This window comes from Euleptes europaea, chromosome 9 (genome assembly GCF_029931775.1).
Source record: "Euleptes europaea isolate rEulEur1 chromosome 9, rEulEur1.hap1, whole genome shotgun sequence".
NCBI classification, from domain to species: domain Eukaryota; kingdom Metazoa; phylum Chordata; class Lepidosauria; order Squamata; family Sphaerodactylidae; genus Euleptes; species Euleptes europaea.
Genome location: NC_079320.1, coordinates 63,043,932 through 63,057,993, shown reverse-complemented (window position 1 = coordinate 63,057,993; position 14,062 = coordinate 63,043,932). Strand labels below are relative to the sequence as shown.

The 14,062-nt window shown below is 46.6% G+C and overlaps 1 protein-coding gene across 2 annotated transcripts in view; it reads right to left on the bottom strand.

Annotated features, from left to right (window-relative positions):
- The window catches only part of MTUS1 (microtubule associated scaffold protein 1), a 101,928-nt gene that overhangs the window by 61,721 nt on the left and 26,145 nt on the right, over nucleotides 1-14,062 (bottom strand). For both annotated transcript variants that reach the window (XM_056855610.1, XM_056855608.1), the window contains 2 exons: nucleotides 10,307-10,411; nucleotides 7,919-7,969 (listed from right to left, as the gene is read on the bottom strand). In XM_056855610.1, the coding sequence (XP_056711588.1) occupies nucleotides 7,919-7,969; nucleotides 10,307-10,411 (156 nt within the window). The remainder of the gene's footprint in view (nucleotides 1-7,918; nucleotides 7,970-10,306; nucleotides 10,412-14,062) is intronic.

Sequence of the window (14,062 nt, the reverse complement as noted above, 5' to 3'; positions counted from 1 at the left end):
TGGAGAGAAACGTTCCTGGAGAGAAACGTCAGGCAGCTTCTCATAATCAAAAACAGGCTTCGGTATAGGGCACATGCATCGCGCAGCATTGGTAAGGAAGACTGCCAGTTCAGGAAGGAACATCAAATGGATCTGGAAGAAGCATATAATTAAGCCACTGTGTAGGTCCCTACGCAGAGTACGCTCAATTCACGGTTACCTGTATGTAAATACAGGGAACATTTTTCCAAACAGCGTTGTACTTACCTGTAATGGTCGTTCATTGAATGGTCACCTATGAAGTCACACATAGGTACTGCGTACGTGCAGGTGTACTGCAGAGAGATTTTGAAGCTCAAAAATACTCAAGGGCGCTCAGTCCCCCTCCCCCACACTGTTTCCCGCCTGCTGCAGCGTGGTAAGATGGAGCGGAGAGCCAATCCTTCAGTTCCTCTCTGCCGCTTCCAAAGTGAGGTAGGGTCATCAAATTGAATTAAGAGTTTATAGAGGGGCAGGAAAGGAGGGATGTGTGACTGTACAGGCGATCACTTAGACAACTGTTAGCAGTAAGTACAACCCTGTTTTCATTGTCGTGATACCTGTGATGTCCCACATAGAGCAGCGAACTGACTTACCAGTCTCAGGAAAGCAAGTGTGAGCTTTCAGCTGAATAAAGGCTACAAGACCGCTCTTCCCACCGCTGCATCTCTCAAGGCATCTCTGCCCATTGAGTAATGCTTTGCGAAGGTACCTGAGGAAGACCACACAGGAGCCTTGCAGATGGAGTCAATGGAGAGACCATGGTGAAAGGCAGCTGAGGCACACTGTACTTGACTGCAGCAGACAGTCAACTTGCACTAATATATAACACAGGTGACTATCCATCTAGAAATGAGCTATGCCAACAGCTTCTTGCCCAAGTTGGGGCATAAGCCAGATGAAAAGTTTGTCTTTTCTAAATGGTTTTATCTTGGCCTGATAGAAAACAAATGCTCTATGTATGTCTAAGCAGTACAGAGCTTGCTCCTTTTCATCCTGTCTTTGTGGATGTAACACCAGTAGGATGATGTTTTGGTTTAAACTGAATTTGGCGGAGCAAAATGTGAAGGACTCTTAGTGTGTCAAATACGTTCAGAAAAGAAGGGTCATGTCACAGTGCCTGGAGTTCACTGCCCCTTCTGGCTGACATGATGGAAATCAGGAACACTGTTTTCATGGTGAGGAGACACAGAGAGTAGGTGGCCATGGGTTCCAATGGTTTTTCTACCTACCCCGTATAGTTCAAGGTCTTCTCTATCAATAGGGGTTGAGTATTGAGTGTCCTTATTCTTCCCTTGCATGTGGTCTACAACCAAGGAATTAGCTGTGGGGTGCTGGAAAAGGAAAGGGCACCCTTCCTGTCTGGCTTTGAATTGATTATCAATATGTCTAGCAGAAGGCAGAACTGATGCCAGCCATAACCAAGGTCCAGTTGTGACTTCCAGTAGGCCCTCCCTTATGGAAAAGACGACAGGTCCTGTATGCCCTGGATGCATAACTCTAAATACCGGGGCTGTGACCATTAAAGGTGCACAAGATAGATAGATTTCAAGGGATCGAGCCATTGGGATTAATTGTCCATAATATATGTGGAGATTAGGGCTGTCAATTCGGTTCGGTCCGAACTGAAAATCAACCGAATTTCCCCTGATTCGGTGATTTTCAGTTCGGACGGATCCGAACTCAAATCTGGCGGGCAACCGGGGGGGCCGAATTCAGCGAGTTCGGGAGTTCGCGAATAAATTCGGCCAATTCGGCACCCCCTTCAGGGCAGCCCGCTGAAAGGCGCGGGTGCCCTTTAAACTGATCTGCGCCTCCCGGCTGGGAGGCTCAGATCAGTTTAAAGGGCAGCCCGCCTCCCTTCAGCGGGCTCCCCTGAAGGGAGGCGGGCTGCCCTTTAAACTCATCTGTGCCTCCCGGCCGGGAGGCACAGATGAGTTTAAAGGACAGCCCCCCCCCCTTCATGGGAGCCCGCTGAAGGGAGGCGGGCTGTCCTTTAAACTCATCTGTGCCTCCCGGCCGGGAGGCACAGATGAGTTTAAAGGACAGCCCCCCCCCTTCACGGCAGCCCGCTGAAGGGAGGCGGGCTGTCCTTTAAACTCATCTGTGCCTCCCGGCCGGGAGGCACAGATGAGTTTAAAGGACAGCCCCCCCCCTTCACGGCAGCCCGCTGAAGGGAGGCGGGCTGTCCTTTAAACTCATCTGTGCCTCCCGGCCGGGAGGCACAGATGAGTTTAAAGGACAGCCCCCCCCCTTCACGGCAGCCCGCTGAAGGGAGGCGGGCTGTCCTTTAAACTCATCTGTGCCTCCCGGCCGGGAGGCACAGATGAGTTTAAAGGACAGCCCCCCCCTTCACGGCAGCCCGCTGAAGGGAGGCGGGCTGTCCTTTAAACTCATCTGTGCCTCCCGGCCGGGAGGCACAGATGAGTTTAAAGGACAGCCCCCCCCCCTTCACGGCAGCCCGCTGAAGGGAGGCGGGCTGTCCCGCCCGGGAGGCTCAGATGAGTTTAAAGGGCAGCCGCGCCTCTCCAGCGGAGCCCGCTGAAGGGGGGCGGGATGCCCTTTAAACTGATCTGCGCCTCTCAGCTGGGAGGCTCAGATCAGTTTAAAGGGCCCCCGCGCGCCTTCAGGGAATCCCTGAAGGCGCGCTTCGGCCGAATTTTCCCCCGAACTCCGGATCCCCCCGAATTACCGGGGATCCGAAGCGGGGGAGTTCGGACTTCGGACCGTACCGAACCCACAAGGGTCAAATTCGGCCGAATCCGAACTGTACCGAATTTTTTTTTTTGACAGCCCTAGTGGAGATCCTCACATGGGGAGTATATAGATGGGTCTGGCATAGCATCATCAACTAATGGTTCAGAAGCATAGACAGGCTCTCTGTCCTTGTAAGCAGGTTGGTCGTAGTCAAAAGCCAGCTCACCTAGGGACAGTACTTCCTCGTGTGGATCCAGCAAAGGTTCCAGATCTAGAGGGTCGAGGGTCTAGAAGGTAGTGGACTGCCTTTGCCTGATCAGAACCGAGGGGAGCATATATACGGTATATATACCAATGCTGTTCGTAATAGTCACACTGGATGTCTTGATAGAGCAAGCAGGAGGTATCAAATAAAAATCCATCAGAACCAATTGGGTAGCCGATCTGCATGGTAAAACAGGGAACAGCCGATCTACAGGGTTGGCGACAGGGAAAGGGGGGTTCGAAGTCCCGTAGTTCACTTTCCAAGGTGGAGTGGGACAAGTACGGCAAGCGACACAATGGAGAGGAAGTTCTCAGAAGGGAGACTGTCTCCTTGACCAGCTCCAAAGATGGTTTGTGAGGAACCCAGGTCTTAATGGTGAGGACAGGGTAGGGATGAATGATTACTTTGATTTGTGAGGCTTCTCCAGGTGCCTGTGTTTATGCCTGGGCTATTTAGGTGGAGGTACATTCCAGGAACACAGAGGCAGATTCCATAGCCTTTCACGTATTTTTGCCAGGCTCGAAGTAGCCTGGTTTGATCTCAAAACCGTTGGAACTGAAGTTCTTAGATCCATCTGTGGGTGTTGGAGGGCAACTTTGGGCTCAGATCTGTTCTCCTGAGTGGTGCCAGATAAAGCCTTTTCCCAGAGCACTGCTTTTAGGCGGGAAAGCTCTATCATACCTTGCCTTGGGAGTAAACTGGAGACAAACAGAGCAGCGAGATATCATGCTCTTCACCAAGGCATGAAAGGCATTGTTCATGGTTGTTTGGGGGATTTTTGACCCAGAGGATGCACATTTTTTGAAGAGTGCTTTTTGTGCCATCTTCTGGGCACAAGGTTTTCTGGAGACAGAGTTGAGGTAAAATGGTTGGCAGTTTGTGCTGGTAGGTAAAAGAGGGGGAGCTTATACTAATGAACCGCTCTCAGCAGTAGCAGAGAACTGAGGGAAGGGTGCTCTGCCCCTTTCTTTTCACACCGGAAAAGGTGGGAAACAGCATGGGGGAGGGATACGGAGTGCCCTCAGTTTCAAAAACCTCTCCGCAGTAGGCCTGCGCAGTACCTATGTGGGGCTGCACAGGTACCACAACAATGAGCAAAGGTTTCACTTTTGCAACTAATTAAAAAAACAGTTTTGAAAATGGAGAGGGGAGGGGCGCTGCAAGATGCCCTGAGTTTAAGTGTGTTGCATAACAAGAGTTCTACCGCACAACAGGAGTTTTATAGGTTTAGCAGGAGGGCAACAGTATGGGTCATCACAGTGTTACTATGGGTCATCACAGTGTTACTTTGATATAACAAAACCATAGGAGCCTCACTGAAAACCATGAAGCAACCTCGAGCAATTACTGGATTACCATCTACCCGGATTCACAAAGAGAGCTAGTCCTGGCCCCTTCCTTAATCTGACATGTGAGATTAAGTGTTGCCAGTTATGGTCCCACAAAACCATAGGAGCCACACTGAAAACCACGAAGCAAGCTCGAGCAATTACTGGATTACCATCTACCCGGATTCATAAAGAGAGCTAGTCCTGGCCCCTTCCTTAATCTGACATGTGAGATTAAGTGTTGCCAGTTATGGTCCCACTGAGAGCCAAGCAAGATGTTACCAGTGACACAAGTCAGGTTATGGGTGCCTGACCCAACTCGTAGTCAATCATATGAACTGGGAAATTCACCTTGAAATCATTCTGTTGCTCTGTTTGGCTCTGTGGAGTGCAGCAAGGCAGGAGGAGGGAGTTCAGGTATCCCTCTATGCCACTTTCCCCCCAAGGGCCATGGGGGGTGGGTGTTTGCCCTTTGGCTTCACGTGTCTGGCTAGGAAACATGAAGCCAAAAAAACCTGCAAACAGCACCCCCCCAGCAGCCACTTCCACTGCCGAAAACAGCATGGGATGGAGCCAAGAAGCATCGCCTCCTCCCTCACAGAGCTCCAGATCAATGGAGCTCTTTAAAGGTAAATTCCCCAGCTTTTCAGCTTTTCCAGCTTACAATTTTGAAGTATTACACACAGTAAAATCAGTTTCATCTGAGTCTACAGAAGGTATACGGCAATCAACTCGTCAATACCACCTCCAAGCCTCAAGTCTTTGAAAAGCTATTTTGAACATAGCAACTGCTTCCAAATGAACATGTCCTGAAAACACCCCCAGCAGCACAATTCATTTTGTCACTCACTTCTCCCCCGTGCTCGTTCACAGATCTATAAATCTCGCTTAAACACTGTGTGGACTCATCCCAGTCTCCAACTACCCTTCTAATACCACCCCAGAATAATTGTTTGTGTTTAACAGCACCTTTGTGATCTCAGCAATGTAGCTAACTACAGCCAATTAACACCAGAACAGTTGTCCAGCAGTTTTTCATACCAAATCATACTGCCGGCACAATAACTTTGTTAGTCGAATTGCTTTCAGAAAGTCAGGGTGCACCAATTAATCCTCATTCAGTAATAAGCAGAAAGCCAATTTTAGATTATGTGACCCCAGTAATTATCTTAATATCAAACTGTTTAGTCAACGGCAAGCCAACTAACTGTGTTGGGAACATCCTATGAGTGCAATAATCCAAAAATAATTTCTAATCCAAAAACCAAATCTTTTCCCTCTATGTAAGACTCTCAAGATGGCCAACAGGTTATCAGCACACACACACATCAACATAATGAATCAAACCAATTAAAATGTCAAATATAAAAAGGCTGTCTTAAGGACTACTCTTTGGAGGCTGTATTCTGTGTAAAAACCCCTTCAGGTATTGTGGGATAAGACTAGGGTTGTCAACCTCCAGGTACTAGCTGGAGATCTCCTGCTATTACAACTGATCTCCAGCCGATAGAGATCAGTTCACCTGGAGAAAATGGCCATTTTGGCCATTGGACTCTATTGCATTGAAGTCCCTCCCCCTCAGGCTCCACCCTAAAAACCTCCAGCTGGTGGTGAAGAGGGACCTGGCAACCCTATTCATATTGCTAGTTTGAGTTATGTATAGATTTATGGTTGAAGAAGTATTTATCAAAATTTCCCAAGCTGCTCAAGAAATCAAGATAGACTAGTAGCACTATTATGAAATGTCCTCTTCTACTATAAAGGAATATAAATGCATCTTAAAACACATGTTTGATAGATACTAAGATGCACCGAGGCTAACCGTTGGCCCACCTATTTCAGTACTGTCTGCTATGATTGGCCGTGGTTTCTATGTTCTCAGATAGAGACAAGTTTTTCCAACGAAGGTCTTTCAAATAGCGATAATAGGGATTTTGTTTGAGTCTTTCTGCATGCAAAGCTTGTGCTCTATCAGATTGCCTACCTCAATTTTTACAGAATATTTGGCTGGGGGGAAAAACAGCTAACAAAAACTTTATTGTAAAGGCTAGCTGATTTTTCCCTCTGCTATTTTCCAGGGAAACGCTCTTAAGAGTCTTTTGTTGTAAAACAATGAATTACAGAAAACAAAACAAAAAAACAAACAAGAGTATTCTGTCTCTTCTGTTACAGACAACTTTGCATTCATTTAGCTTTAAACTTCTTTAAAAAATTCAAATTTTTTCCATCCTATACAAAATCCCTCCTGTGCCCAGTTTCAATTAACAGGTTGCTATTAGCTGCATTTCAAATAACAAAAGCACAATCATCTCAAGAGAGTAAAACCATTCCTCCTCCATTGCTGAATTGTAAGAGCACTTTTCCAACATTGTGCTCGCTGTGGTCAATGCTTGCCACTAAAACTTGTAAACAAGGTTGCCAGGTACCCACTGGGGAAGCAAGATCTCCTGCTCCAGCTCCTGTGGCTTGTCACTGCTCCCACAGGAGAAAAAGAAACCACAACAGCATGACATCATTTCCGGGGCAAACCCAATAACCATTATGCCTCTCTGACACTGTACTCTACAGACCACCATTTCCTCAGTCTGAATCATTTACCATGATCTGAAGATTCAGTTTTGTTTGCAACCACTTAAGCCCTATTAGAAGATTTGCAGCTTCTGCTGGTGGCAAATGATACAGAAGAATCCCTGCATCATGGGAATATGGAGAGTGGGCAGGTAAGCATTCTGCTTTGAGGTGAACAGTTGTGTGAGTAATCTCTAAGCTGATGTTTACTGAAGACAGCATATTTAAGCACTGTAGACCAAAAAAAAAAGCACTGTAACCATAACCAATATACTTAAGAACATAAAGAAAGCCATGCTGGAACGGACCAAGGCCCATCAAGTCCAACAGTCTGTTCACACAGTGGCCAACCAGGTATTTCTAGGAAGCCCACAAACAAGACAACTGCAGCAGCATTATCCTGCCTGTGTTCCACAGCACCTAATACAATAGGCATGCTCCTCTGATACTAGAGGGAGTAGGTATGCATCATGACTAGTATTCATTTTGACTAACTGCCATGGATAGCCCTATCCTCCATGTACATGTCCACTCCCCTCTTAAAGCCTTCCAAGTTGGCAGCCATCACCACATCCTGGGGCTGGATGTTCCACAATTTATCTATGTGTTGTGTGAAGAAATAACTTCCTTTTATCTGTTTTAAATCTCTCACCCTCCAGCTTCAGCAGATGACCCTGCATTCTAGCATTATGAGAGAGGAAGAAAGGCTTCTCCCTGTCCACTCTCTCCATACGAAGGATGGACAGGGCCATAGCTCAATACTAGAGTTTCTGTTCTGCATGTAGATGGTCTGAGGCTCAATGCATGGAGTTTTCTGTTAAAAGGGTCAGGTAGTAGGTGATGCAAAAGATCTCCATCTGAAACCCTGAAGAGCTACTGCCAACCAGAGTAGACAATAAGGAGCTTGATGGACCAAGGATCTAATGTGTACAATGTCATGTGAAAATACAGAGCATACGCCATTCAAGATACAGACTAGGTTGTGCAGGTCTAGAATCCTTGTTAGGAAGACATCTTTACAAACAAAAGAAAAATTGCTCACCGGAAGTGAATGCCGAGAATAAATTTCGAGGACCATTTTGTCCTGAAGGCCCTGTGGGAGAGAAAAACTTGGCTCAGCAAGCTTTCATTTATTTCTTTTAAAAAAAACAAAACACACATGGACACACAATTGCGGCAAAGAAAAGATGCTTTAACAGGGAGCAATTGACAGCGGCAAGAGTGAAGTGCATTTCACTCTTTCCCCACCTGTTTCTTTGCTCCAAATCTTCCTCAGCCTCTTCCTGAGGACTCCGAACACATGCTGAGGGAAACCCATGGACAAAACTCCACGAAGGAAGAAAAACCAAATGGGGAGGGGGAAAAGGATTTGGAATAAAGAACGGGAGACAGAGAAAGGATTCAACAGCTCCTTCAGTTCCGTAAACTTCCACCTCTCTCTCACTTTGAGCAAACTTTCCTATATTAAAAGGGCACTCAAGCCACCATCATGCATGGAACACATAACAGGTCTCCAAGCAGACTGCCATATAGCTTTCAGGTCTAGAAACCTGAGAATGTAGCTAATCAATCTAAAATGTAATACATGCAAAACATTCCCCTTTATGTTCCTGGAATAGTTTTCGCACTGACAAGTGACTTACTTGTTCGGAACGCTTAATCTTTAGGCATAATTTCCCCCTATTATTTTATATGCGGTTTGGCGTATGAACATTGGTCACTTACACATGCAGTGTTTGCTCTGGCTTGGATGTTACTGTGAAGTAGGTTTTTTTCCGGTTTCCCCACAGCACCATAGTGCTTCTGCGCACCTCCTGGATTTCCCCTTCATTTTATCCCCCCCTCCACTAACTAGCTTTACTACAATGTTTCAAGAAAGATCACAGAGAAGCTGGGGTGGAACTCATCAGGACAGGAAAATCCAAATCTTTCAGGTCCTGAACACAAGGGGGCCATTTCCCCAGCTTTTTATTTAAAAACTGACAAATTAAATATAACAATCTGTCCATCAGTTCTCTGAATTCGCAGCTTCTATTTTTAAAAGTCAGTCTCCTACCCCTTTCCTTGCAGAGATATACCTTTCCCCATTTATCTCTGCAACAAAAGGGCATAGAAATTTACTCAGGAGCAGCCGTAGCTCAAGGGCAGAGCATCTGCTTGGCATGAAGAAGGTTTGGGGTTCAGTCCCCAGCATCTCCAGCTAACAGGGCAAGGCAGTAGGTGATGTGAAAGACCTCATGCTAAGATCCCGGAGGGCTGCGGCCAGTCTATGCAGACAATACTGACTTTGATGGACCAAGGGGCTGATTTAGTATAAGGCAACTTCATGTGTCCATACTTTTAAAATAAAAGACTGGAATTCAGAGAACCTGCTGCAACGTTTTAACAACCTGTCTACCAATATTAAATTATGGATTTTTAAAAAGGGGGAAAGATGATATAAGAGGAAGGCTGTCGTAGAGGACTGGGGTAGAGAAAATGCAGGGAGCACGGAAGCCCCAACGAGGATACCACAGAAGTCCACCCCTGTGTGAAAAACACAATTATTTCACACGGTCTCCTCTTTAAGACTCCAGATCTATTGTTTCTACTATCGAAACAAAAAAGCACAAACGTACCCACTCAAAAAAATTAACGATTTCAGGACTGATGAAGAAAACTGGCTTAAGAATGTACGATTTCCTAATCAAGCACTACATAGCTTGTTCGTTGCATGGAAAGCTGGTCTAATTCACATCCTTCCCCATGCTATATGGTGGTGGTGGTGGAAAGTGCCATCAAACTGCAGCCAGCTTTATGATACCCCACAGGGTTTTCAAGGCAAGAGATGTTCATAGGTGGTTTACTATTGCCTGCCTCCGCGAAGCAACTCTGGACTTTTTTGGTGGGCTCCACCAGCCAGGGCTGACCCTGTTTATCTTTTGAGATCTAATGAGATTGGGCTAGCCTGGGCCAACCCGGCCAGGCCATGCTATGTGGCAGTTTAACGAAAATTTCCTCTCAGATTGAAAATCAACGTTTGGAAAACTCTTGGTTTATTCAGGTTATCCAGAAATGAAAGTATGCAGTTTTCAGGCCAATGCCAAACTGATATGATTATTGAGATATATTTCATACATACAGCCATCAACAGCTTTTTCGAGATAAGCATTCTTAATAGTCATTGTAGTAGACATATTCCTAAAATAAGCAACCTTAAATCCTATTGAAATCCACAGAAACCAGGCATAAAGTTAGACATATACAACATCAAAAAGTTTTTAATGGCTCTGTATTGTCCCCAGTATAAAAAAATATCCAAGACTAATCACGCTTCTTAGCTTAGATTTTAACCTACAGCGTGAGCACAAAAGGCAGTTAAGCTTGCTTATTAACATGCCGAATCTTCTCAAAGATAAGATTATTAGTTTACCATCAAGTAATACTCTACCTGATTGCTGACTCCCTTTTGAATCATTGGTTTTCCTTCCTGGAAGAAGTGCTCCAGCCGATTTGGGCGCACAAGGGCTCACCACACCAAACTTTCTTTTTGTTCCTAAATGAAGTCCACAACCCACCCACCCCCAAAAAATTCAGTTAGGTTTATGTTTAAGTAGTTAACACATCTCCAGACAAATAAGACAGTTTGCTAGAATATACTACTGCAAACTATTCCGGGGGGAAAAGACAACTCCACCCCCCAAAAACCCACCAACGTCTAACAAGACATTACAAAAAAGCTAACAGGGCGCCCTTACCTGTAACTGCTGTTCATCAAGTAGTCATCTGTGTAGGCGCACATGGGACTGCAGGTGCAGACCATCTGCAGAGATGAAGAACCCAAAGCTTTCTACAAGATTCAAAGAGCTAGGAGAGCTCTCCCCTCCGTCTCATGCTGACATTTTCCCGCCCAAACCAAGCACACAACGGAAGTGGGGAGAGGGCTCCTCCCCTATCCTCCCTTCGCAGCCGTGCAGAAGATAGACACTCAGAGTGAGCAGCCCACAGTGGGGAAAGAAGAAAAGGATGTGTGTCGGTACACAAGACCCCTCCATGAACCACAGTTTCAGGTAAGGGCACCTTGTGAAAAATCCGTAGCGATCTTTGAGAGACCATTCATGATCTGCCCTAACTTCCCTGCTTAGGACGTCCTATGTCGGAATGATCCCGGGGCAACTGCGGAGTCTGCTTGCTCTGCTGTTTACTCTGCTGCTTCCTACTCTGGTGGTGAGGAGTGTAAGGTGGGCGGTATTGCTGCTGTTGTTGCTGGGTGGGCTGATACCGGTATGGCCTCTGGTACTGGTGATAAGAATGCCTCAGGAAATACCTTTTCTTGTATAAGGGCACTGACTCAAAACTTTATCCCCAAGGACTTTGCTGTTGACTTATTTTTACATATCCTGTCCAACACAACATGGGTTTGGGAACTGCAAAAAATCCTTCCCTTCAAAGGGTAGGTCTTCAATCTTGGCCCTGGTGTCATTGGGTAATGTGGAAGATCTTAACCAGGAGTGCCACCTTAGCACCATGCCTGATGCCGTGGATCAGCTACAGCAATCAGCTGCATGCCTTGAAGCACTGAGCTGCTGTTTGCCGAGCTTGACACCTTCCGCATGCAACAGCTTAGCCAGAGTTTTCTTGTCCTCTGGGAGTAAGTCGATATATTGGGCCATATGTTCCCACAGGAAGATTTGATAATGGCCGAGTTTGACACCTTCCGCATGCAACAGCTTAGCCAGAGTTTTCTTGTCCTCTGGGAGTAAGTCGATATATTGGGCCATATGTTCCCACAGGAAGATTTGGCAATGGCCCATTATGGCCGTGAAGTTGGCAACCCTTAGACCCAATGTTCCAGAGAAGCAGATTCAACACCCAAGGTGTTAAGCCTGCTGTCCTCTTTGTCAAGTAGGGAGGAATGGGATCCTGCCCTTTCCCTAGAGGGTAGCACTTCCACTACCAAAGAGTTAGCCTGGGGTTGTCAACAAAGGAACTCACACCCTTCTTCCCTAACTCTGTAAGTTCTCCAACTTTTTTTGCAGAGGCAGGCAAGGCCCTAAGCAGATTTGGCTTATGTGTTGTTAGCAATTCCAGTAGTCCCTGGAGCATGGGGAAGGTTACTGGACCCATATTGACATTGTAAAGGACTTTGAAAGAGTAGATCCAAGAGCTTCCAATCCAATGAGAGATAGTCCAGTTCCGAAGCTTTGGCCATTCTGATTAGCTGAGCAGAGTATAATCTCAAGCCTCAATTTTCTCTCCAGGATCAGATGAGCATGCCTATTATATTAGGTGCTTTGGAACATAGGCAGGATAATGCTGCTACAGTCGTCTTGTTTGTGGGCTTCCTAGAGGCACCTGGTCGGCCACTGTGTGAACAGACTGCTGGACTTGATGGACCTTGGTCTGATCCAGCATGGCCTTTCTTATGTTCAAGTCCTCTGTTGGAAATACAGGTGACTTACCTGTGACAGCATCATCCGGAGATGGCATCAAAGTGGATTCAGAGTTGATGTCAGAACCTTGACGGAGAACCTTCCTCCAAATTCAATGGAAGTGGTTCACTTGGTGCCATGGATCTGAAGTCATGCATCAATGTCAATGGTGCAAGACAGTGCTCAGATCTGATGGCGGGAGGCATAGGCATAAAAACGGGTATAGTAGATAGCCTGGCTGGTGATCCCATTGATCCCACTGAGGTAGCTCCATGGGAGGTAGGTACATGGGCTGGACCCCAGGGAAAGGGGGCACTAGGCATGGCTCTTTGTTGTGTTGGAGGAATCACTGCCTACTGTGAGTGCTGTACTGATGACGTTTTTGAAGTGTCTCCATCATCTAACAACTGCAGGGAGTTGGGTGGTCTCAGCGATGAAGAAAGCGTATGAGGTCGAAGCCCCTGTTTGGGGTTGATCTGAGAGGGCAAAGCTCAGTGTCGAGGAGAAAGCAACTTACGACATTGAGGGAAAAGTGATGAATGCCATCAAGGAGAAGCCGACCGAACGTGCTTCATCTTTTTCTTCACCTTCTTAGGTGGTGGTTCCAATGCCATCCTCAGACCCAAAGCTACCCTATGAGGTTGCTTAGAGATTGGTTCAGACTTCAGGACAGAGGGCACAGACACTACCAATGGCATATGGGCCCTTTTTTTCCAGCTAAGCCAAGTGCTTTTTGGGTTGGAGATCAGGAGCCTCCAGTGCTTTTTCCCACAACGTGGCTTTCAGCCAAGTAGCCCTTTTGCGACTGGCCTCTGGGTTAAATTGGTGGCAGAACTCACAGGCTGAGGCACTGTGACCTCCCCCCCACCAACAGAATAGACACGAATCATGATCACTGTTTTGAGCCATCTTGGTCCCACGCTCTTCACACTTTTTAAGGAGTGCCATAATCTGATTTTTTAAACAAAAACTTTGACAAAAAATCCTGACAAAAATGCCTGAAGAAAAAGCTCAGAAACCATCCTCTCTCCACAGTGGCAAAGAGAGGACTGAAAGAAGAACACTCTTCTTGCCTCCGTCACATGACCATTTGGGCAGGAAAATGCCGATGCATGATGGAGGGTAGTGGGGAGTGCTCCTAGCTCTTTGAATCTTCTAGAAAGCTTTGGATTCACCATCTCTGTGGCTGGCCTGCACCTGTGGAGTCTGATTTGTGCCTGCACAGAAGCCGTGAAGGTGAAATTGAGTTGCTGCCACACTATCTCCTTTCCCACCCCCTCCTTCTAACAGGCTAACCAAGCAGCATGTCAAATTACAATACAGCTATGTATCCCATTGCTGCTGCCATCTACCATGTGAAGTGGGGACAGTGCAATGCATAGCAGTGACATAGCATGCACTGTATCCAACAAGAAGACAAAGCCACACAGTCTCGCTTTATGATCTAGCTAGAGCCTTAGACGTTAAATTGAAGCCATATCTTCATTCAGTAAAAAGAAAGGCTGTTTCTGTGGTACATCTGCCCCCTCACCTAGTACATGTGGGAAAGGTTGGGCGAGGATGTTGTGTTCTGCCATCAACCCCCATGAACTCTGAACTACCCAGCTTCTTGCATGGAAAACAGTCTCACAATTACAGCAGACTAAGAATCAAGGTATTCCACATGACTGAAGTATCACCACCATCAAATACCAATCTACTGGTGGTCCCCAGCCCGAAGAGTGTCCGGCTGGTCTCGACCAGGGCCGGGGCTTTCTCTGCCCTGGCCCCTGCCT